Below are 23,665 nucleotides of genomic sequence, written 5' to 3'. Positions count from 1 at the left end.
CTATAATAAACAAAGTCCGTATGATCCATAAGGAAGAAACTTTAAAAGTTCGCATGACATATTGTAGTTCCTATATCAATATATGTTAGAAAGGTCTTAAGGTTGTCGGATAGACTTCCAGTCAGATCATTTTGATAGTTTACAAAACTTTATGCTGCTTTATTTTGAAATATCTTCGAATATTGTGGATATGTAAATATTCTATTATATTTTGAAATATTTTTGATTTCTGTGAATATGTAAAGATCTCTGTGAATAGCTCAATTACAAGCAATCCAATTCCCTAAGAGTCTCAACAGTTTCCCATTATGGAATCTATATAACGTTTTACTGGAAAAACATTATGTAAATATATTCATCCAGTAATCTATTAATCCATTCACCCTATAAATCACAAGTAAAGCTTCATTCCAGATGTCTCTCAAACCGTCTGACAATTCATTAAAACCAATACACCCTCTTTATACACTCTCTGAACAAGTATCACACAAAAAGTAGAAATAATAAAAGGTAAAAATTGCACTTTTCTAGCAGTCACGCCCGCTGGCATCTCCTGTTCCGCCTCCATTTTTACTTTTCCTCTCCCCCTCTCTCTCTCTTGCTCACACACAAAAGGCCCAAAAATAAATTCTCCCCAAAGAAATGTTGGCGAGTCGTTGCGTAATAATGATGTCAAAGTGCAAAGCGTTGAATATTTCATTAATTGCAACTGAGTAGAGGAGCAGAGGGAACGAGAGAGTAAAAGGAGAGGGGGTGCAGAGGCTGTCAGCAAAGCTCCTTTGATTTATTAGCAACTTTAATTAGAACAGAGCCTCTCTGGGAGCTGGGAAATGCAGTCAGCGTCGTCAGCGTTGAAGCTTTTTCTCACAGTTGATTACAAGAGAATTCTCGCAACGCACATTCATCAAGGCAGCACAGGGAACTGGCGACAACTCCATCAAGCTGCTTTCAAGTGTGCCCCAAAATAACTTTCTTCATATTTCTTGGCTCGTTCTCTTTTTTCCAAAGAAAAAAATATTTTACCCAAAGTTTTGGCGCTCACTTTTAGAACTATTTTGCATTCTTATGCAGCACTTCGACCAGCCTTTGCCTGGCCCTTACTCATTCCGTCTCTATCTCTTCCTCCTTTTCTCTCAATCTCTCGCTCTATCTGATAAGAGGCACTTAGAGGAAGGCAACTCCATTTTTTAATGTGCTGCAATGCAGTGGAATTTTTTTACTAAATGGTTCAGGTGAAGCAGGTTGACAGGTTTAAAGTTCCAGCAAAGGCAGCTCAAACTTTGCAACAGTGTGGCAACCCTGAAGATTGTCTGGATTTGTAAACTGATAAAATTTAAGCTAAATTTGTGAAATGATGATGATGATTGATATCGAACTTGATTGGATTTCAATATATTACAAGTGTATCAAAATAATAACAAAAATGTTTAAAAAAAAATCATTCCATCAAAATCATATTAAAATTATATTTATAAATTTTCAAAAATTTAAAAATGAGCTGAAGCAAATATATAATATAAATATAAGAAATTTTATTATTTATATATAATTTTTTTAGAACTAAATCAATACTAAAAAAAAATTTCAGAACAGTTTTAAGAAATAAAGCAGCCCTGTAAAAACGCTCTAGTCAAAAGTGCTCGACTATAAGATACCCTAAAGTACAAAGTACCTTCTAATCGAGCAGCTCCGACTCAGCTTAAACCCTAGGCAGGTGTGATATTCCAATCGCTCTACATTTCCTTTATTCCCACTCTCATATTCGCTATTCATTACCTCTAATAGACGTAAGCAACTTAACCTCTTTCTGTTTTGTTAACAAAGCTAAATAGCCTTACATTCCATTTATATATTTAACTCAAACCAGAAACATTTTAAATTCCCCTTGTCTGCATGGCAAAGCCGTATTTACATGGATCGACTTATGGTTGGGCTTAAATTCAATTGCGCTGAAAAGTATGCTACGCTTTATTTCAATTTGCATAGCTCTCTTTCTGGAGTACTCTCCCCCATTTGCGCCCACTCTCCCACCGCCATCTCACGCACCCTAGAGTATACGCTTCCTGTGCTATGCTAAGTTCCTGTTCATTTGTGCACTGAGCGTTTAGTTTAGTCAACCAAAAGCTAAATACAGGACGAGAAATAAACTTTTCATTTCAGGGCCAACAGCAATGAGGCGGAGCTGAACGGCACAGCAGCCATGTCGACGTCCAGTTCAGCGGCCGCATCATCATCATCATCATTTGCGGCTCACTCAGCCAGCAAGGATAACAACAGCAACATGAAAAATCACAGCAACAACAGTCAAACAGGAGCCGAGCAAAATAAATTGAACAATTGGAGCATGCATAATGAGAGCAACAACAAGTTAGCTGAAGCCGAACGGAAGTTGGAGAGTCATAAACAACAACAGCAACAACAACAACAACAGCAACAACAACAACAACAACTGACTAACAACAGGTCCTCGAGCTATGAACTGTACCAGGAGGCAGCAGACATACTAGGACTTAGCTGCAGCCTCTGTGATAATTGCCGTTGCTTAGATTGCCAGGTGAGTATTTGCATAGAAGCTTCAAACAGTTTAGCATAAACTCACTCTGCATGCACACAGAGCGGATATTTTGATTGTGCCGATGATGATGACGAAAGCTACTCGGAGCACTCATTGATGGATGAATACGATGAATATGACTATGGCTATAGCTACGAGGAGCAAATGCTACTGCTGGCCAATGCGCATCAACAAGCTGGACAAGAGCAGGGGCAACAGGAGCAGCAGGGGCAGCAGGAGCAGTCCCAGCTAAAGCTTTGCTATGCTGTCGACTGCCAAGAGAATTGCTGCAGCAAAGTTTCAGAGGAGCAGCAACAGCAGCAACAGCAGCCGGAGCAAGAGCAGGAGGAGGAGGAATTCAAATCTTCTTCGGAGCATCGTTTGGCCATTGATTTTGATTTAATTAATGCAACCAGCAGCCAAGTGCTGGAAAATTGTTCAACATTCAACGATTTAAGCTTATTGGATGCCGAGCAGCAAGTGGAGCCATTTACGTAAATTTCAGGTATGTCTAGACATGCTCTCTCGCTCTCTCTGTCTCTCAGACTAACATCTTTTGTATGCCAAAAATACTATTATAAGCCATAATCCTCTAGCAAAGCAGCAGTGTCTACCACACAAAGGGCACACAAAGCCATGTTTTGGGGTTTTCGTTTCTGTCTTTCACTAACCACAGTAAAATCCAATGCTATATATATACATATGCATGCAACTGCAGGTGTTCAAAGCCAGTTCAAAGCTCTCAAAATAGTTTTCATCATTCCCATCATATTGAAAGTACATCGCATAATTTTAGCTTGCAGCTATGGAACTACAGCTATGCAGCCGTAGTTTGCATTTATAATTTGAAGCTGCAACTAATTCCAAAAAATTGTTATATGCTGAAAAATGTTTGCATAGCTTAACAAAATATAATTTGTATTGTTTTTAAAATTAGTTTTTGGACGCTAATTAGCAAAAGTTTAGTTTGGTTTACGCGAATGCATATTACATTCCAAAAGCAGAACTTAAATTGAATTATGAAATAAATTATAAATATGCATGGCTTTAATGCATATGTAAAATATTTTTACAGAAACTATATATTAATATACTAATCTAAATTAACTAAATTGGTGCTCAGCTAATTTCATTTAGTTAATACCAAATGAGTTTTTGATGAACTTCCTAATCTGAGCTCATCGTAAGTTATCTTTTACTTGTTTTAGATTTATTATTTATCTTTTATTTAAAAATTTTGTTTAGTTATATTTTTTAGTATATATCTTAGTCTTTTTTTAATTTTTGTTTTCGAAAAATTTTGTTTATTTAAAATAAATATCAGTTAAATTTTGTTTAATTTCTTTTTTACTCCATTTTTTTTTTTTTTTCTATATATTGCTATTTTGTTTATTATTAACTATTATAAACAAGAATTCCACATATGATCTTCAAATTTAATCAAATCAGTTTCATCAAGCTCTTTTGAGAACTAGTTCCCTTTTATAGTTCATTTAGCAACAAACTCGACTGCAGAGTAAACTTTAACTGTAATTCTCAAACAGAATATTAAATGCTCAACTCAATTTGAAGCAATTCACAAAAAAAATAGAGCACAAAATATGCAGCATAATAAAAATTTGCTGAATTTGCTAGGGCCACAAAATTCATATACCCCTTAATCAACGCTTTGTAGAGTATGAGCGTCAACAACAGCAACAACAATGGGGGTTTTATGCAAAAGTAGCAAATTGCATTTTACACAAAACTAAATGCCTGCTGAGTTGGCAAAGCGCCACTGCTCAGCACGGACAACGGCTAGATGAGCAGGAGGAGGTGGAAGTGGTGGTAGAGGTGGAGGTGGAGGTGCTGGAGCAGGAGGCGGACGAACGCTGGGGGGGGCGTGGCAGTGGTGGTCAAACGGGAACCACAACACTGGCAATGCCAAAAAACCACTTGGCCAACTCAACCAGTTTATTGCTTTTAGCCCAGTTGTGTTTTCTGCCATTGTTGTTGTTTTCATTGTGGATTTTTAGCCGATTGTTGTATACGAGAAGCAACAAAATTTTTGGCTGCACCCACAGTCCACAGTCCACAGCCAACGAACTACCCACTCCGCCCTCGCACAGCAACCCCACCACTTTGGGGTAGGTCAGCAAATTTGATTTTACACAGTTCCATGGACAAGTGTCATTTCCATATTTGTGCGGAGCGCCACAAAGCAATATGCAAAAACAATTTTGATGGCCAAGTGCTGCGCTTTTTGCCCAATAGAAAAATACAAAAATCCCCAAAAAAAAAAAAAAAAAAACATTTTGAAATTTATAATTTAATTGAGAGCAGCAAAATCAGTGAAATTTCATACAGCACTAGCAAAATGAATATTTTAACAAAGCTTAAAATGGACAGCAATAAAAAACACTCTAGGATCAAATAAATTTCCAATCAAGCTGCAACAGAAGAGCTTTAGATGAATTCATTTTGATAGCCAAAAGAGCAGCTCAGTTAAATTGTTTGAAATTGCAATCAAGTTGATGAGGGTTTCAAACAACATTTCGAACATTTAATAAGATTTTAGCTTAAAAGAGCTATTAGTGTTAATCTTTGGTTTATTTTAGCCATGAATGCATGATATTCTATTTAATTAGCTTATTTTGGGTGAATCATACAAAGGGGAAAGAAATTTAGTGTCTAAATTATTCAAAATAATCGATTGAAATAATCTTTATAAATATAATTTTTTTTAAATAAATATTCAAATAATGAAACTTTTTATTTATGTTGAAGTGATGTATATTTTATGAAAATAATATTGAGACAGTTCAAACCAATTTCAGCCAATAATAGCATTTCAATAAATTTAAAACAATAAATTCTTAGCAACAAAAAAAATTAGTCAAAAGCATTTAACATCAAATTTAAATTAAAAATTTAAAATTAAAAATTTAGAAAATTCCAAAATGAAAATTTTATGGAATTGCAACACCGAGTTTTGGCAAAGTTTTGCAATTTTAAGCTTTTTAAAACTTCCAATTATTTTAATCCATTTAAATTTATTTGAAATACAAATAGAAAATGCGGAATACTTTGATATATTTGAATAAATACAACACACTCAAATAGAAAGGCTGACCACATAAATTAAAAATGTTCCAGCAAGAAAATTAAAGTACTTTAAGCCATATTTATTTATGGCAAGAGAGACCCAAAAATCAACTAAAAATAAAATAAGTCAGAGAAATGCATTTTATATTTATCTGCTGTACTTTGCTGTTGCACCATGTAAGCTAAAAGCTTGCAGTAGAAAGGAAAGACGAAGAGGAAGAAGAAGCAGGAAAGGGAAAAAAACGGGTAGCTATGAAAAATTCATTACAATTCTCTTACAATGGTAGACGGCAAAAAGCAAATGGCTAAAAGCAAATGGCGAATGCCTTAAACTTAAATCGAATTACATTTAGCAAATGAAATTTCAAGCGTTCAAGCGCGCCGAAATCCTCGCCAGTGAAAAATGGCCTCAACAAGAGGCGCAATAAATAGAACTTTGTGAACGTTAAGCCCATTTAAGCCAAAAGAAAAGGGCGACGCTTCACACTCTCTATGGGAGTGCGAACTCATGTATGTGTCAATGTGTGCATATGTGTGTTTGTGTTTGTCTGAGTCTATGTCGTGTGTGTGTATGTGAGAGTGGGTCTTACCCAACCCACTCGACCAACAACAACAACAAAATTCCTCTGCGAAGTGCATTTGCTGTTGTTTAAACCAACCAAGCGCAGCTGGCATCCCTATTACATTTTTTGGACTTGGCCAGCTGCCAGACATTGGGCAAAGACAATGCATTGGCTGGTGGAAAAAAAGATGCACTTGCATATAAAACACATAAGCGAAGAATGTAATAACAAATTTTGTGTTGTCTTTTAATTTATACGTGCTTAAAGCAAATGTCCCAAAAAATTGCCCAGCTTTGCCTCTCTTCTTGCGTTTGGGCATTTATGAGCAACACTTGCATTTAATTTATACATGCTCCAAATAAATGAACCGAAAAAATACACAATTTCCTCTCTGCTCTGTGTCTCTTTAGGACATTTATGGGCATGGTGAAGATCACGAATGAGCATGTGTACGTAGGTACACATATTTACTCATTTGGCGAGAGGAAAAAGCATTTGCATATAATAAACATAAGTAACATTTAAAATTTCCCTGTCCTCTTCGAGGCTTTTTTGAGCAAACTCATTACTCTTCATATATGTATGTAAGTGTGTATGTTGGTATATTTTCAATCTTTTAATGATTAGAAATTACTGTGTGTATTTTACCTACTTACTTGTGCAGCTTCCAAACAGCCTCAGACTTGATGAGTAATGATGCCGGCCTTGCTTCTAAAGTCCAATTGAGCACTTAACACACACTTTAATAGACACTAAGATATAAACAACAGGCAATGCCATGAAATTACACTTGAAGAAATGAAATGTACGTAACTAGCAGTGGCGAGGCTAGCAATTTTTAATTACACGCGGCGGCACTGTGGTCAAAAAAAAAACTGACACAATAAAACAAAATAAATTGCACTATCGATTCGAGATATTAGACAATGCGCGACATTCGCATGCAGCGGCCATGACACTTTGACTGCTGAGAGAGTGAAGAGGATTTCAAAAAATAAGAGGACAAACGCGATTTATTAAGATCGTGTGTGTGAGCGAGATGGCAAGCAAGACTTAAAGAGGCAACTAGAGCAAGGGCAAGTGGTGAGCGCCTGTATCGATAGGCGATGAGCGATACTCAATAAAGGGTGATCTGTTAGGCGAGTGAGATGGCAAGCTCGGCTGGGCAATTATTGAATGTAAATATCGATAGGGATTATTGGTATAGAGTACAAAATTAATCATCGCTTGCACACTGTGCGCCCACTTGACGGCAAATCCAAATGCAGTCAAGGACCACAGCCACGCCCACACGGTGTCTGCTGCCACAGTCGCTTAATGATGCTTGATTTAATTAATGCCACATCGGCCACGTGCACATGGGCAAGTAGGAAGGAAATGAGTGGCTGTCTGGGTGTGTGTATGTGCGTGTGAGTGTAGCTTTTGAAACAGTGTGCGGCAATTGGAAATTGTAAACGCAGCGAGTCGAGGCAGCGCCAAGAGCGAAGAGCCACAGCCACAGCCATTTGCTGATGATGATAATTTATGGGCCCGAAGGGTTTTGCGGATTTCGCATTGGAACCTTATTTCCTCTTTGGGCGTGTACAAATATTTGCCCTGGCATTTCAAAACAGTGCAAGACGAGGAAGCGAGAGAGAGAGAGGCGGAGAGCAAGAGCAGGAGCAAGGGAGATGGCATTAAGCATCAGGCACAACAAATTGTTTACAATATTTATTGTTTGCGACTGCGACTGTTGACAATGATGAAACGGCAACTTAATGCCCCACTCGTCTTATTCGAGCTAAATCAGCGCCAAGGCAACTTGGCTTGACCAACACACACACACATACGCACACTTGGGCGATTCCTATTGGAAGTCTCTAAAGCTCGAATGCCCAATACGCCAGGCATAGCAGCAGGAGCAGCAGGAGCAGCAATGGCGTCAATGCTCATTTCCGTCGACATATTTTCATTTCCTTTTACATTTTGCTTCATTTTTTTTTTTTTTTTTTTTTTTTTTTTTGCTGTCTGCTCAAGGATTTACAGGCCCCAGCTCTCCTGCTCCGCTGCCAAATTGTAATTCATTAAAGTTTATTGTACAACATTTTTGTTGACCTGTTTTTTTTGTTTATATATATATATACTTTTTATTTATTATTTTGCTTTGTTTTTCAGGTCTGGGCCATAACTCGACCGCTTGACTATTATTATTTTCATTTTTGTTGCTCTCTGTTTGTTCAATCTGCTTGGAGTGCAAACTTTTTTGCCAATATCCTAAAAAGTATAATTAAAAATGTTGCCCCATAAACAAAGCAAGCAAACTGGGTAACGTTGTGATACCTTATAAAGAGTAAATATTGTTGGATTACTAAATATGCTGAGTTTCCAAAAATTATATAGAATTCGCGCTCTGGCCATTGTTTTAGCCAATCAACAAACTTTCAAAATATTTTTGTTGTTTACGGTTTTTATTAAAATTTCTCTGAAATCTGCCCAAAAAACAAATAACTCTATTAAGCCCCGCTTAAAACCAGCTAAGGTAGCGCTGCTCTTGGCTTTGATTGTTTTGTTGCCCAAAATAAACAAAAATTAAATTTATTTTTTCTGTTCATATTTTTGTTGAGCTAATTATAAATTATAACAAGCAGATGCTATAATTGCGCGCGTGTGTGTATGCAAATTACTTGCAAATATCTCACGCGCCAGAAAATTTTTACCAAATACATTAATGAAATTATTCAAAAACTTTCCTCGAGCTGCTGCTGCTGTTGTGATAATTGTTGTTGCTGTTGTTGCTACAATTGTTTTGGTTGTTGTTGATGTTGTTGTTATCAAAAAAGTAAGCAAACAAAAGCGGCAACATTTCGCACACTTTTGGTGCCAGCGGCTACGCAATTAATTTTACTTAACTTTATTCATGGGCAAAATGAGGCACGTACCCGATAATGAAAGCCGCAACAGACACGCCTCCACGCCCATCCCCAACAACAACGCCCATGCAGACGGCAGACGGCAGACAACAGCAGCCGCCACGCCCACACTAATTGTGCCAACAACTTGATTCCAGCTGAACGACTTACAACAAGCAAATGGACACAAAGTCGAAGAGGGGGCTGGGTGGGGGTCTGGAGTTGCCAGACTATTCATAAAATTTGCACCACATAAAAAGGTTTTTATGACATGTGTGTGTGTGTGTGGAGAGCGGGGCGCTCGAAAAAGCATGCTATGCCATCTAATTGTAAAGGCATCAGCCACAAATTTGTGTGTGTGTGTGTGTGTGCGAGAAAGGGAAAGCTGAAGAGAGAAATGCCCATACATATATTAGCAAGTGTGTCTGTGTGTGCCTGTGTGAGAGAGGTATGCTCATACATATATTAGTTTTTATACATGTGTGTCTGTATGTGTGTGTGTGCTCCTCAACTGCAGCAATTTCATAAATTTGAATTTCAAATTTAAGACATTGCTAGACACACACACACACATTAACACACTCCCACACACACTCTAAACAAAGTTTCGGCTGCGGCAAGTTACAAAGTTTCAATCCTCATGCAAATTGATTTGTGTCTTGTGTTTCTTTCACAATTTGCTCTACAGTTTACCTTACAAACTATGTGAGTGTGAGTGCGAGTGTGTGTGTGTGCATATTTGATTAAGGTCTTATATGTTTGACATTTTAGTTAACATTGTTAGCTTAGGAACAACAACAACAACCACATAGCAGCAGCAGGCAACTATTAACAAGACAACAGCATTCGCATTTAAATTCATTAAAATGTCACACAGAATGCGCAAACAATGCGAAATCAAAGGGAATTAAAAATTTTGTATAGCTTACTTTTAGGCTTAACATTAAAATATGCTCTGCATATTTGGGCATAGGTAAAAAAGGAAATTTTTTGAAAGGGGGAATTTATTTATGCCAAGAGCTGCTTCTCATCCCCACTAACTATGCGTCTCCCAAACAGAAAAAATACCTTTGACATTTCATTTTTTATGAGAGTCTAAAAAAACGAACCAAAAGCAAATTTATACAATATATATAATATTTATGCAATGCTGTTTGCTCTCATGGAAGCACAAAATCTATTTGTATTTGTAAATATTATTAAAATGTACCACAAAATCCAGAAACAATGCGAGCAACGGGCAGAATATATCTAGCTGTAATTTTTAAAAATTTCATAGCGCATTGAACTGAAATATGCAAATATGCATACCTATGTATGTATGTGTATGTAAATCTGTGGCATATCATATCAAAGGGAAATTGCTTTAAGGGAAATTATTTGATATGAATTGCCTCCCACTCACACTTCCTCTATGTAAATACGTGCTCCTTGCGTAAATTCAACTATGTATATGAAAAAAAAAAAAAAAAAAAAAACAAATGTTGATGCAATGCGCACGATATTTATGCTACGCTGCAATTGAGTAAACAAATAATATATATTTTTTCCAATTTCTCTTTTGCAGTTAGACGAGCGAATAAATCAATGGAAAATAAAAATATATATGCATACGTACACACATACATACATACAGATATAGGGATACAGAACGTAAATGAAAATGTCAGCTAATTAAATTTCAATTGAATTGAGGCATGTTAATTGCATGCAAATAGCAAACAAACACACACACACTCAAGTTGTGTGTGTGTGTGTAAGTTTTATTTAAATGTTGTGCAACAGGCGAAGAGCAAAGCTTTATTTATTTAAAAGAAAATGCAAACCAAAATACACACATAGTTATAAATGAGAATTGAAATCAAATAGAAATTGTTGCAAAACTATAATCGGACTTATATAATAATACAATATATACATACATATATTACTATATTTATAATATATATTCCTTTATTTAATTCTCTTTTATTTGTTTATTCCATAATACTGTGCCAAGTTTTAATAATAGCAAATTTAGTAATCTAGAATGTAATATAGTAAAAAAAAAAAAAAAGTATTAATTGATAAATAAATGAAATTGGTGTTAGTCACATATACATATTTACTATATATATTTATTGTGAGCGATTCGTATTGTTGTATGAAATATGAAAAAACTTTGACTTTTTCGTGTCTGGTGCTTTTTCTTTATAATATAATTTATTGATTTTAAATCGAAATATATATGTTCGGAAAATCAATGATTATTGAGTTTTATTTAAAAAAATAAATAAATAAATAAAAATTTAAGTCCTCAGTTTCAGATAGAGTAATATTAATAAATGGTCTATGGTTTTTTACCTAGATATTTTCTGTTTCCATTTGGCTTATCAAATAGAGATAAAGATATTCTATTATTTACCATACATATTTTAATTTTTCTTAAAAACCTGTTTAATCAGAGTTCGCCTACAATTTTTTTTGTTTTTAATAAATGGTTTTCTTTTCAGTTTTTCCACATTTTTTCCAGTCTATTTGTTTCTAGCATAATTTAGGAGTCTAAAACGATTTGTCTTAATGCTAGACGCAAAGTGAAAAAGCACAAACCAAAAGAGAACAAACACAGTGAAGGCCAGACACACACACACACAGACACATTCCCACACACACATAAACAGAAACACACACACATAAAGACCAGCAACCAACACCAACACACACGCTGCATAATGCAATAATAAGAAAAGTGAAACAACAAGAACATAAGGATTGTTTTTTTCGTGCGCCCAGGTGCTCGTTCTCACCTGCCATAATTTATGTTCGAGCCGCGGCGTTATGCAAATGAGCCGCAACACGGCGAAAATTTCAGCCAGCGCAATGCACAAAAGAGCGATAATCATATGCGAGGCTGTGTGTGTCGGTGTGTGTGTGGGTGTATGGCTATGTGTGTGTGTGTGCTGATGGCTTTGGGCCAGGTCAAGGTGCATCTCGGCCAGAAAGCCAGAGCGGCCATTCACTTTAATTAACGGTTAACGACTGCAACTGCTGGCTGCTATGTCTACGCAATTCGCCATACATCTGTGAGTAGGGGGGTGGGTTGGTGGGCGTGGCCAAACAGACAACACGTCTCGCCTGCTGGCGGCTTTGCACAGCGATAACCCAAAAAGCCATAAACAGGCAAAAAGCGGAATGCAATCTGCTTATTGAAGTGAAGAGAAGGCCGCCAGAGCAAAAATCGAGATAAGGCAATGCCATGCAGAAGAAGAAGAAGAATTGAAAGTGAGCAAAGGCTTGAACGAACTACTAAATACCCTAAGAAGGGCTATTGCTATGCTATTGTGAGGGGGAAAGCAGCAATGAGGAGAGCTAATTAGTATAGAAGAAGGAGCTCTGCAGAAGTTTCTCTAAAGAGGCAGCCGACTATTACAATTGAAAAGTTAGACTGGAATATATATCATCTGATTTGCTAATAACTAGAACAGTATGAGCTATGGCATAGTAAGTCTTACGGGACATTTAAAGAGCAAAACAATGAGTGATAAGAGCACATTCTAAAAATAGCTTTATAGACAGAAAGTCTATAAAAAAATCTATAAAATTTCCACTTAGAATTGATTATATGTAGTTGATCTATTTATATACGGTGTTGTTCATTTGTTAAGATCATGGCTTCTACTCCAGTCTGTTTCAATGCTAGAAATATAGTAGATCGAAAAAAAAAAAAAAAAAAAAAAGATTTTAGCTATAGCTAAATAGCATCAGAAAACAGCTAAATAACAAATTGAATAAAAATGTATTGAAAAACAAAGCAGCTTTTGAGAAAAATATGAAAAACGAAGGGAACAAGCTAAACTTATATAATTCTTCTACAAATGTGCCGTTATCTGAGATTGTTGATAAAAACGAAAATACCCGTTGGCAGAGCATAGAAAAGCTTAATAATATTAATTATTTTTATTAGCACGCAACAGGCAGCTAAATCCATTCGCAATCCGCAGGCCACATCGAGTTGTCCTCACATAATTAAGCGAGCGCCCACGCAATTAAAGAGTGAGTGAGCGAGCGAGAGTGATAGCTGGAAAGTGAGTGCAAGAAAGAGAGAGAGCGGGGCTAGTTAGCGAATCGATTTGTGGTGATATATAATTCTTGAAATACTGATTAAAATGTAATCAAATACAACGCAAATAAACAAATAGAAGCCTATATATACATACATATATATGTATATGTAGATGTAGATCTATATTTATATATATCAGCGTATCCATATTCATATCTTATCGTGAAACATGCGCTAGAGCTTACCGTGAATCATCAAGCTACTGCAAATCTTTGAAAGAAACAATCGAAATTGAAATACGTAAATAATTGCTTACAATTAAGAAAGTGCATTAAAAATGGATTCGTCGAGTCTGCTGATTATATTGGCCGTCGTTTGCTTCTGCCTGTTCATCATACGCGTAAGTGAATATCTTAATGTGATTACTGTTATTATGATTATTATTAATTGCTCATATTATATTTGACATTGCAATTGCAGTCGATTATGATTGCCTATCGGTTTTATATGCTCAAGCAGCTCAAGGAAATGTCGCAAGGTGAGCAAGGTAAGCAAACATAATCGCCCATATTTGCACTAGACTCTTATGCCATCGACAACATTGTTAGAGATGGGCGTGAATCGTGTCTGTCTTTCTTTGTTCGTGAGTGTCGTGAAAATTGATGCAAGCTGGAGTTAAACTATGTTCGGAGAGTTGGGCAAAAGCAGTTTAATTACTTAAGTATTTAAGATTTAGTCTTTAATTATTTAAATAATCAAATTCTGACTCGACAGTTACTTTAGTTATATTAAAATTGAATGCTTAATTACTTAAGTAATTAAAATTGGTAGTTCAAACTGTAAAGTAATTAACATTAACTGCTTAATTACTTAAATAACTAAAATACATAATTTCTATTCGTACTAGATGAAAATACGTAGCTAATTTCTCAGATAACTTAACTTATATATGAAAATACTCTAGGAATTATGCTCCAGGCTTAATTACACCACAAGTAATTAGGCATATTTAAAGAAATTCCAAAAAACTTATAAGGTATAATTAATATAATATTCTTGCATACAATCGAAACTTAAGTAATTGGCATAATTGAAATTTTAAAGAATCATAAATATACTCTAAATAATAAATTTAAAATAATTTTAATTTTGTTTATTTCATAAATATTAATAATTAATATAATTTTTAAAAATATATAATATATTTATAAATTTTTCAAAGCTATAATTCATTAACATTTAATAAAATTTAAATTTGTTAGCTTCAATAATTCGCAAGTCCTGTATAAACAGTAATATATGCCAATTAGAAACATATTAACATATAAATTATAGTAAAAATTGCTCCACTTTTATAAATTATACATTTATGGCTAGCTACAAGCTCTTTAATTAAACATGATTCCATTCCGTTGCGTGAGTCTTTCACATAAATGGATGTCCATGCCTAAAGTAAATATTACACCTCCCGAACACAAAATATAATAAAAACAGGGAACGTCTTGACAATGGAAAACTTGCTATAAATCATACAAACAGGCAATAACACATACATGGAGATATCTTACACACATATCTTAAATATATAAAATATTTGTATATATATAGATAGTTGGATAGATACACGTTCACGCAGTTTGTGTGTCATTTGCACACATTTATCATAGCGCCTCATTAGATAAAGCTATGCCCTGTTGATGTCAGCCGGGGGGTGGGGGTCAGGCAAAAAGCACACCAAACTTAAGCCCCCGGCCTAGGTAGTGCTTTGCTTTGCTTTGCTTCTCCTTTTTATACCCTGAACCCATTGAAAATGGGAAATCAGGGTATAATGGTTTTGTGAAAAAGTATGTAACGGGCAGAAGGAGGCGTGGCAGACCCCACAAAGTATATATATTCTTGATCAGCGTGACGAGCTGAGTCGATATAGCCCTGTCCGTCTGTCCGTCCGTCCGTCCGTCCGTATGAGTGCGTCGATCTCAGAAGTTATAAGAGCTAGAGAGCTGAAATTTGGCATGCATACTCGTGAGTACCATACGCAGTACGAGTTTGCTTTATTTTTTCGATAAATCGTCCGATAACTTTTTTATCGAGAATAATCGAAAAATTGATTTTGTTTTTGAAGCCTAATTTGAACACTTTTAGACCTGGAGTCTTCAAATTTGCGTTGTATATAAAGTTAATCGATACAAAGATTTTGTGATTTACAGATTTTGGATACCACGCCCCATTTTCCCCCAATTTGTAAAAAACGCATTTCAAATACTAGAGACTTGTGCTTTGGAATGTACGCATATATTCACCATATGATTACACTCTAAAAGTTTCATTAAGATCGTATGTCTACAAAAGAAATTATTCAACAAATAAATTCTCATAATATTGCCCACACTGCAGCGCCGCCCAAGCGCAGTCGCTGCTTACTGCGCAGTTAGCAGAGCGCAGGCTTGTGCGTGCGTGTAGATGCATGTGTATGTATGTATGTGTGCATAAAAGAAGTGCAGAATGATTAGAATATCAGCTTGGAGGGTTCAGGGTATCTCCTAGTCGAGCCGTCTCGACTGGAGCCTTCTTACTTGTTTTTTTTTTCTTTTTGTCAACCTTATCAGCTAATGATTACAAAGCAAACATGTGAACCATGAGCCTGACCCATGGATGAGTGGTCGGTCGCCCATCAATTTGGGGGGCTTCAGTTCAATTCGAGCGGACACAACGAGTAGAAACAATATTTCTGAATGACACCTGCAACGCCATCAACGGCAGTGACTGCCTCAGTGGCGTCCACAACGACTGCCACAATCCAGAGCTCGATGAACAGCTCATATAACGACAACAGCACACTTGCACCGTTTCCCAATGGCAACTCAGGAGACTATCCCTATTACTATCCACAGCCGGACTATGTGTATTTCTATTCGGGCTATACGTTCTACATTGTGCTACTTGTTCTCTTTGTCATGCTGATGCCATTGGCTTTTATAGTGGTAACATATTGCTAAGATCTTATATCTATCTATAATCGATGAGCTAATTTAACTCTTCAAACAACCATCAAACTAGAGCTCCACGCAGCGCAAGCGTCGGGAGAACGAACGCCGCCTGATCCTGCAGAGACAACGAGGTAATTCATTTTTGTTTGCATTTATCCCATTTTAATTTGTACTTCAATTCGAGTGCTATCCAAGCTAAAGCACCTGCTTGAGCGCCGCTAGAAATCCAAAGTTAATTAACCCCAGATAGAGGTAGTAGACATTCAATTTGAATAGATCCCAACGTTCGCGTAGCCTCAACTGCCAGCGTTTCGCTGCCTCCGGTTGTTTTGCCAGCTGCTCCGCGTAGGAGGATTGCACACAGCACTTGGACATCACCCAGAAGGCGGTCATGCGGTTCTGTGTGCGCAACGTTGACTCAATGCCACGTATCAAATCGTTTGTCTTCAGTATGAGCAACATTTGCCGATCCACCTGCTCGAGCACATCCGAAATGTGGGGCAGCACCAGCGACGTGTTGCTCTGCAGTGTGTTCTTCTGCAAAACAGAAAGAGAAGCGGATCATATATAAGACAAATTAACACACGGAACTGGGGCCAATTAAGTAGTTTACCTCTTCTTTGGAGTATTTGACTTTGTTAATGCCCTGCATCAGTGTATCCCATGGTCGGCCCGTCACCATGCAAACAAACAGTCCATACAGATCTCCCTTGATGCCCAGCTGCTCGCTGTGCTTTCGCATGGATTTGCGATCGACATTCAAGATGCTCAGCCAAAGCTTTGAGTATTCATAGCGAAACTTATCGCTAAGGTTCGCATAGAGTCCATGATCCAGCAAAACGATTTCCAAATTGTTTTTGGGCGTCTGTCGTACGAGTATGTTGCCCGGATGCGGATCACTGTGCACAAAGCCCGTGGAGAAGATCATCTCCGAGTAAAGTTGTCCGATTCTGTTGGCCACCGCAAAGGCATCAATATTATGTTTCTTAATGTAATCCAAGTCCGTGACATGTCCGCCCTCCAGATACTCCATGACTAGCACACGGGATGAGCTCAGCTCCCAATAGATTTTCGGCACACGCAGCCAGCTGTATTTCTTAAAGTGCTCGGCGACCTTTTCGGCGTTTTTGCCCTCGTTCAGGAAGTCCAGCTCAATGGGCAGATTCTAAAATGAAAATTTTTGAAATCTTAATAAATATCTCTGTAATCCCTCTTTAATGGACGCGTTACCTTCTTGGACTCCTCGACAAGCCATTGTATCTTAAAGTCGGGAAATATGAGCGCCAGCACTTTGACGGCCAGCTCCATGGTTTTCATGTCGACGCGCGAGTTGCCTTTGACATATGGATGCTGCACCTTAACAGCCACCACTTCACCTGTCTTCAGTCGCGCTTTGTGCACCTGTGCCAATGATGCAGTGCCCAGCGGCTCACGCTCGAAGTCGTCAAAGAAATCCTCGGGATTACGTTTCAAGTCCTGCCGTATGACCTTATATAAATCCTCGATTGGATTCTGTGGCGCATCCGAATGCAGCACCTTCATGGTCTGTACAAACTCCTTGGGCAACAGATATTCCAATGCTCCAATATGTTGACCCACTTTGATATATACACCCTTATTTGTGCAGATGAGCTCCAGTAGTTTCTCAGCGGCGATTTTATGCACGCGACTCTTCTCAGCCTTGTATTCGGGCGTGGTCTTGTCCCACTCCTTATAATAGAGCTCCCGCTTGTAGGTGAGCGCCACATCGACCACAGCGCAGGCGGAACGCGTCAAGCGCACAATTCCTAGCGAATTAAGTTCATAGTCATTCGTATGGAGGCTCAGGCCAGTGCTGACGAGGCCAGCGCCTAAAACGCTAAACCCAAGCACGCGTCGCAACATCTAAGACAGATTTGATGCACAGTTCAAGCTGAAAAGATGGAAACGAGTTTGTGTTAGTTTTCTTAGAATTTTCGTAACTTTACGAGCTCTGTTCAATGAACCGTTAAATCAACAGGTTGTCATTCCGTTTCAGTGTCAACTGCTCAACCCCAAAAGAAAAAGTTCAACTAAGATTCAAGAAAGCTCTTCCACTCTCAACTTAAATAATATTCTATCCAGTCAACTTGAAGCTGCGCCCAATGAACTGTTATATCAACAGCTTGTCACTCCGTTTAAATTTCAACCCTCTAACCCAAAGAACTAGTTCAGACAAATTATAAACCTTTGGACTGCAGAGCAGTTCAAAACTCAAGCAATGTGCTTGAACTTTGCTAGGCTCTAAAGTGTTATTTCACCGCTCATGTTGATAAAATGTAGATCGCTGGGCCAGTTCAAACACGTAACACGATATATTTGGCCCTCCGTTGTAAACTTTCACTCATCATTAAGCTGCCAACAAAAAATTGGCAACACACAAGAAAACACAAGAAAAACATCATTTATCACCTTACATTTTGCTAATATAGATTTCCATAATTTATTTGCCAGAGACGTTTAACCCCAAAACCTGTTGCACCTGCATTGAGTCACAATTTACATATTTTACCCATCCAAAAACTTTCACCTTGTATTGGCTAAACAACGTCAGCAATTGTAATATTTGTTGTCTATTACATAAATGACTAATCGAAGTTTTGGGCCAAACTTCTTGGCCAGAGCGTTTCACTTACGATGTTTTAGCGCGCTCAAAAATCTCTTAGTTGCAATACATGTGCTTGTTTACTAGTGACTGTTGTTAAGACTTACACACAAATATTAGTAAAAAACAAAAGAGAACCAGCTTCAAATCTGTTGCTGCTTGCTCAGCTGCGCGCAACTGAAACGAACCGTCAGCTGTTCGAGCCGCGTATGCAGCGCACAAAAATTGAGGGTGATAAAAGCACGATTGTGCCGTTATCGATAAGTGAGTACAAGTCGATAAATCATAATTTGAATTTAACACAAATTAGAGATAAGATAAATTTAAGCATACAATTATATGTAGCTACGCTCATAAATATTCAATATTTATATTTTTTTTTTTCAAAAATGTATATATTAAATTTGCCAATTTATGACTGCAGCACGACGTGAAATGGAAATAAGCGTCACCAACAACAACACTAACATGGGCAATGGCAGCGTTTGCCTTGAAGTGGACAACAACGACATGACCATATTGCCAAAGGGCATGGATCTACCGCCCAGCTACGACGAGCTTAACATCTGTAACAAGGACGGTAACTTGGGTGCCTCCACTCTGACCATCACAACGGACCTGGGTTGCAGCAATCCGAATCTGATTGCAGCAGCAGCTTTAAATGAGCCACCGCCACATTATCAGGGAACCATTGACATTGTCGAAGCTCCGACAACCGCCACAACTATATCTACAACAACAGTTGTTTCGGTTGCGCCTAGAATCTAAACATAAACGCAACATTTCAATTATATCTCTATATTCTTATAATATATAAATATATTTAACTTCAATACAAATTTCACTTCACTAAATTTAACGTCAAACAAAAAATTGGAAAAAGAATATGAACGCTAACAACGTAAAATTTCAGCCAAAGGTGGCCCAAATCTTCCATACGGATCCTTTGGTAATATCAGTATATTATCGCACCATGAATATCCAATTACACGATTCTCAATGATCTTCTTAAATGCCGCATTCTCATTGATGAGATCCCGATAGTTATCATTGGAGACAACTGCTGCATTACGCTCATAAGCTAACTGAAGTATAAAGCTGCAATAAAAAATTTAAAAGTATTAAAAATAAATATCTTATAAGTAAAACCAATTTTAAGACTTACCGATCATCATAGCTGATGGCCTGTTGGTTGGGTAAATTTTTACAGGGTGTAAATACAATTTTGCCCTCTTTATACAGTTGATCGAGCAGGGCAGGATTTGATGATTTGTTACTATTTCGTCGAAACAATGGAATTACAGCCTTCACATCGTGCCCCATCTTCTCAAAGTACTCCACACAATATTTTATGCCCTCCGAAGAAAATATATTGGAGCGACCATGACTGTGAATGCAAATGGAATAGAAATAAGATCAGACTCAAGTAATTCACTAAAGAGTAAATGCTCACCCAAAGGCCACATTGCTGCCATCTATGATAATGGAACGTTTATGAGTTACTGGCGCATTCGACTCTACTCCTGGATTATATGTATTGCTATTATAATCGGCGAGTTTTTTGCGCTCCGTTGAGGTAAATAGGCCTTCGTTCATCCGCTGTGTGACCATCTTGGGTGTTTTAGGAGCTTTCGGTCCGTCTTCTGTCGGCTTTGAATGACGCTTTCGCTGGGGACTAACACCATCACCAGCAGCATCATCCTTATCACTCGACAGCGGTATAAAATCTTCTTGTACAAATATCACACTATCATCTAATAAATTCTGTGCAGCAGGCTGTTTCTGTTCTACTTTCTTAACCTCATCGCCGCCATCATCAATGACAATACAAGACGTATTTTCCTTTAATAATGGACGCGCATTACTTGTGTTATATAATACGCTATTCTGGCTTGTGCCATTTACAAAACGTGCCCATAACTGATGTCTGCGTCTAGTATCTACCTTAAAGAAGTTAACTACGGTAATTTTCTCCTCTACTTTGGCGGCGACTGGCTCCTTCGATGACTCATCGTCCGGCTCGTCATCTGTGTCTATAGTGATTTTAGTCATATGCGGTTCCAGGACAATGCAGTCATCGTCATCGCTGCTCTCAATTTCTTCGATTATCTCGCCCTCTTTTACTTCGGATTTTTGTTGTCCGGTGGGATAAAACGTGGGCTTAGGCAATGAATTTTGCTGCGGCATTTTATTTTGCTGCTGCGGCTGTTGTTTCTGTTGCTGCTGCTTTGTGACTTGCTGTAGTTGTACATTTCCTTTATTTGTGGATGTGGCTGATGCATTTTTGCTTTGTGAGTTAACTGCACGACGTTTAATGGAATTGACAAGCTTTACGGAATAGCTTTTATTCGAATTTGTTTTTGGCGATTTCTTCTTCTGCAAACGCTTAAGCTTCTTCTAAAACAAACTGAGATTTAAGTATACAACAACGTAAACATATAAATTCATATCTTACTTTAACCAAACTATCCTTAAACTTTTGGAATTGCGACGTCATTGTTGTAGAAGCATCGGTGTTTAATTGTAACTGGTGTGGGGTGAGAAATATGTGTATGTTTACATACATATGTATGTATGTACGTACATAAGTAAATTTATTAAAATTGGTATTTAAAATGTTGACATATTGAAATTTATTTCTCGTACTTACTGCGCTCACTATTCGAGTTGACTTTAAGGTGCTTTTTGAATAAAACTACAATTTGATCGGTTTTTCGATTATATGTATATACATCGAGCATTATTATTGAATCGCATGAATAGCTTACGTATGGCAATATCAGTTTACATTTATTTTGATTAAAATACCACTATGGTTAGACACTTAACAGAGGATCTTGTTGTTCAGAGTGTTGTTAACTAAAAATATGATTGGCGCATCGCTTGTAAATTCAGCTAGCTAAGATCGTACATATCACTCGAATGATACACTATAGATAGATTGACTTCTTCTTCTATGTCCGTTATTCTTTATCAATTGAATTTAAAAGAAAATCGATTTTTTGACTTCTTGACAACATTTAGTTATATAAAAAGGCAACACACACATATTTGTAGACAAAAGCTGCATATTGTATACTGTTGTCTGGGCATTCTCGATCCCAAATTCTTTACTAACTACATTACGACTGAAACTCTTACTTTTGCTTTAGCTCACGTATCTCATTCTGTATATTGGCACGTGCCAGCTCCTCGTATTTCTCGTGGTATTCGGCTGTCGCATAAATGCTGGGTATTAGCAACAATGTCTCCAAGACTTTGACACGCATCATTTTATAGCTCTCGTCATCCAGATTGGCGTACTCGTGACGTAAGAGTTGGGTATAGTGTTTATATTCATCCGGCGGAGCACTGGACGTGACAGAGGAAGAGCATTTAGACTCATCCTAGCAAATGAGCTAGTCGGGAGTGCTCGACTAGGTTTGTACCGCTGTATCCAGGAAAGCTTTTTCCTAATGAAAATTATTTTCTCCTAATAATGCAATGAAATCGCTCAACTTATATTTGCCTAGCTGCGACTATAAGTGTATCGTCAATATATTGACCTTATCAATATGTTTAAGAGATTTGATAGGCTCTTATTGTCATTTATTAAGTAGACAAAGACAAGAGATTTCGACAGACAAACAGACCTGCTACATATGTATGTTGAGCCGTAGTAACAAAGATTTCCAAAAGTGCTCTAACCTTTTCACTACATTTGGATACAGGGCATATTCCAAACTCTTATATTTTATACATACGCCAACACAACCAAATCGACATCCTGCAACAAATTGGCTTCCTCATCATGTGACCAGGTGACCTCATTATCAGGTGTCTTGCGACCCAGCAGATTGCAGACAAGCGATTTGGCTTGCTCCTGCATTACATCATTTCAAAACATTCATATATTGATATATGTTCATCTGCATCTTATATAGCTACTCACATCCTCAATCATGGCATCGCGACAAAATTCCTCAAAGACTTCGCAATTCTGCTGCACACAGCTGCGATTGCCATCGAAATGATAGTACTGAAAGAAGGCAGCCAGAGCAATACTCGGAGCACAGTCCGACAGATGCTCGTGCTTGCGCTGCATCATCTCTTGCCAGTTGTGGTAGGCGCGAGTGGGACTGTCCTCGCTCAGATGCTGTTCGATGCGTGCAAACCAGGCATTGGTCACATCCTCTGGCACATCATAGTGGGCACAGATATTACGCCAGATTTGCTCCATTTCGTTTAGTTAACTTTTTATAATTGTAGTTATTTAGGTGGTTTCAGTTACTTTTTGGCCACTTTATTTTCACAATTTTAGCACTTATTCAATTTGGTAGAAATTTTTGTTCTGGAACTCGCGCTGAGTTTTTCGCAAAAATTCCTTCTCTTTTTTGGTTGGTGTTTGGGGGACTGACGCCTGCGCAATGCGATTTGCGTCAACCGCGTCGGCAGCCCCCTTTAAATCAATCACAACGAACCCCCGATAATCCCGACACGTTAACTAATGCATAACTAATAATAATGAATTAATTGCAATTCAATACTCACGTCCATTTCCAGCGTTGTCCTGGAGCAAGAGGGTTCTGGAAGCGCTTTATTTTCAACTGTTGTCGGGCACGTGTTTGTTTCTTCTGCAACCTCACCGAGTAAGGCTTTGCGGCCTTTGCGCGGCGATTGCTGCTTGTTCTTCTTATAACGGTGTTTATGTATTCTTCCTCGTTTTTTGCCGCCACCTTTGTTTTTTTTACCCATTATAAAAAACTCCGATAAATGTTTTTTGAAATGCAAAACATTTAGTGTACGAAACAGAATGCGGAAAGCAACAGCTGATTGGCGTTGCCACCATATAAAAATCATGCAAAATTAACCAATTAATGTAGCTTGGTATTTTTATTTATTTTTTTTCTTAAGATTATTTTTAATTGCAATATTACCCATAAGT

At 37.5% G+C, this 23,665-nt stretch overlaps 5 protein-coding genes across 12 annotated transcripts in view; 2 read left to right on the top strand and 3 right to left on the bottom strand.

Annotated features, from left to right (window-relative positions):
* Window positions 1-10,753, top strand: part of LOC6578647 (probable serine/threonine-protein kinase DDB_G0267686) — a 41,374-nt gene extending 30,621 nt beyond the window's left edge. For all 3 annotated transcript variants that reach the window (XM_032729985.2, XM_032729982.2, XM_032729983.2), the window contains exons 6-8: window positions 2,161-2,554; window positions 2,615-3,059; window positions 10,657-10,753. In XM_032729985.2, the coding sequence (XP_032585876.1) occupies window positions 2,161-2,554; window positions 2,615-3,052 (832 nt within the window). In that variant the 3' untranslated portion in view covers window positions 3,053-3,059; window positions 10,657-10,753. The remainder of the gene's footprint in view (window positions 1-2,160; window positions 2,555-2,614; window positions 3,060-10,656) is intronic.
* A 2,163-nt stretch (window positions 10,754-12,916) lies between these two features.
* On the top strand, window positions 12,917-19,580 carry LOC6578645. Of its 2 annotated transcripts, none has more exons than XM_015163265.3 (3): window positions 12,917-13,531; window positions 13,612-13,678; window positions 19,166-19,580. In XM_015163265.3, the coding sequence occupies exons 1-3, from the start codon at window positions 13,469-13,471 to the stop codon at window positions 19,507-19,509; spliced, it is 474 nt and encodes a 157-aa protein (XP_015018751.1). In that variant the 5' UTR covers window positions 12,917-13,468; the 3' UTR covers window positions 19,510-19,580. The 2 variants fall into 2 exon arrangements, with proteins under 2 accessions (XP_015018751.1, XP_002004553.1); XM_002004517.4 differs by lacking the exons at window positions 12,917-13,531; window positions 13,612-13,678 and adding exons at window positions 15,807-16,112; window positions 16,189-16,249.
* Window positions 15,719-18,930, bottom strand: LOC6578646 (aarF domain-containing kinase 1). 2 transcript variants are annotated; one of them, XM_002004518.4, is made up of 4 exons: window positions 18,773-18,930; window positions 17,349-18,030; window positions 16,732-17,283; window positions 15,719-16,655 (listed from the first exon to the last, which is right to left on the bottom strand). In XM_002004518.4, the coding sequence occupies exons 2-4, from the start codon at window positions 18,000-18,002 to the stop codon at window positions 16,314-16,316; spliced, it is 1,548 nt and encodes a 515-aa protein (XP_002004554.1). In that variant the 5' UTR covers window positions 18,003-18,030; window positions 18,773-18,930; the 3' UTR covers window positions 15,719-16,313. The 2 variants fall into 2 exon arrangements, with proteins under 2 accessions (XP_002004554.1, XP_043866532.1); XM_044010597.1 differs by having other exon boundaries at window positions 18,849-18,916.
* Window positions 19,524-23,551, bottom strand: LOC6578644 (NEDD4-binding protein 1). Of its 4 annotated transcripts, none has more exons than XM_002004516.4 (5): window positions 23,272-23,551; window positions 21,197-21,268; window positions 20,195-21,138; window positions 19,907-20,128; window positions 19,524-19,839 (listed from the first exon to the last, which is right to left on the bottom strand). In XM_002004516.4, the coding sequence occupies exons 1-5, from the start codon at window positions 23,473-23,475 to the stop codon at window positions 19,635-19,637; spliced, it is 1,647 nt and encodes a 548-aa protein (XP_002004552.2). In that variant the 5' UTR covers window positions 23,476-23,551; the 3' UTR covers window positions 19,524-19,634. The 4 variants fall into 4 exon arrangements, with proteins under 4 accessions (XP_002004552.2, XP_015018750.1, XP_032586686.1 ...); XM_015163264.3 differs by having other exon boundaries at window positions 20,195-21,135; window positions 23,272-23,547; XM_032730795.2 differs by lacking the exon at window positions 23,272-23,551 and adding an exon at window positions 21,392-21,480.
* Window positions 21,600-23,191, bottom strand: LOC6578643. The gene is made up of 3 exons (XM_002004515.4): window positions 22,673-23,191; window positions 22,485-22,603; window positions 21,600-22,092 (listed from the first exon to the last, which is right to left on the bottom strand). Exons 1-3 carry the CDS (start codon window positions 22,958-22,960, stop codon window positions 21,879-21,881), a joined length of 621 nt encoding a protein of 206 aa, XP_002004551.1. The 5' UTR covers window positions 22,961-23,191; the 3' UTR covers window positions 21,600-21,878.
* Window positions 23,552-23,665: the final 114 nt, after the last annotated feature.

The sequence above is a fragment of the Drosophila mojavensis genome, unplaced genomic scaffold (assembly GCF_018153725.1).
Source record: "Drosophila mojavensis isolate 15081-1352.22 unplaced genomic scaffold, ASM1815372v1 contig_80, whole genome shotgun sequence".
NCBI classification, from domain to species: Eukaryota; Metazoa; Arthropoda; class Insecta; order Diptera; family Drosophilidae; genus Drosophila; species Drosophila mojavensis.
The sequence above is the reverse complement of the archived record's forward strand: the minus strand, read 5'-3'. Positions and strand labels throughout refer to the sequence as shown.

What these genes read in the sequence shown, in the direction of transcription:
- LOC6578645 (XM_002004517.4), top strand. Translation starts at nt 15,864, where the DNA reads ATGACACCTGCAACGCCATCAACGGCAGTGACTGCCTCAGTGGCGTCC. An exon ending in TGCCATTGGCTTTTATAGTG is followed by an intron (nt 16,113 to 16,188) that starts GTAACATATTGC and finishes CCATCAAACTAG; the next exon opens with AGCTCCACGCAGCGCAAGCG. An exon ending in GATCCTGCAGAGACAACGAG is followed by an intron (nt 16,250 to 19,165) that starts GTAATTCATTTT and finishes TTATGACTGCAG; the next exon opens with CACGACGTGAAATGGAAATA.
- LOC6578646 (XM_002004518.4), bottom strand. Translation starts at nt 18,002, where the DNA reads ATGTTGCGACGCGTGCTTGGGTTTAGCGTTTTAGGCGCTGGCCTCGTC. An exon ending in TTGTCGAGGAGTCCAAGAAG is followed by an intron (nt 17,284 to 17,348) that starts GTAACGCGTCCA and finishes TTTTCATTTTAG; the next exon opens with AATCTGCCCATTGAGCTGGA. An exon ending in TCAAATACTCCAAAGAAGAG is followed by an intron (nt 16,656 to 16,731) that starts GTAAACTACTTA and finishes TCTGTTTTGCAG; the next exon opens with AAGAACACACTGCAGAGCAA.
- LOC6578643 (XM_002004515.4), bottom strand. Translation starts at nt 22,960, where the DNA reads ATGGAGCAAATCTGGCGTAATATCTGTGCCCACTATGATGTGCCAGAG. An exon ending in GCGATGCCATGATTGAGGAT is followed by an intron (nt 22,604 to 22,672) that starts GTGAGTAGCTAT and finishes GATGTAATGCAG; the next exon opens with GAGCAAGCCAAATCGCTTGT. An exon ending in GTCGATTTGGTTGTGTTGGC is followed by an intron (nt 22,093 to 22,484) that starts GTATGTATAAAA and finishes TGTCACGTCCAG; the next exon opens with TGCTCCGCCGGATGAATATA.
- LOC6578644 (XM_002004516.4), bottom strand. Translation starts at nt 23,475, where the DNA reads ATGGGTAAAAAAAACAAAGGTGGCGGCAAAAAACGAGGAAGAATACAT. An exon ending in GGACAACGCTGGAAATGGAC is followed by an intron (nt 21,269 to 23,271) that starts GTGAGTATTGAA and finishes ACCCCACACCAG; the next exon opens with TTACAATTAAACACCGATGC. An exon ending in TTAAGGATAGTTTGGTTAAA is followed by an intron (nt 21,139 to 21,196) that starts GTAAGATATGAA and finishes AGTTTGTTTTAG; the next exon opens with AAGAAGCTTAAGCGTTTGCA.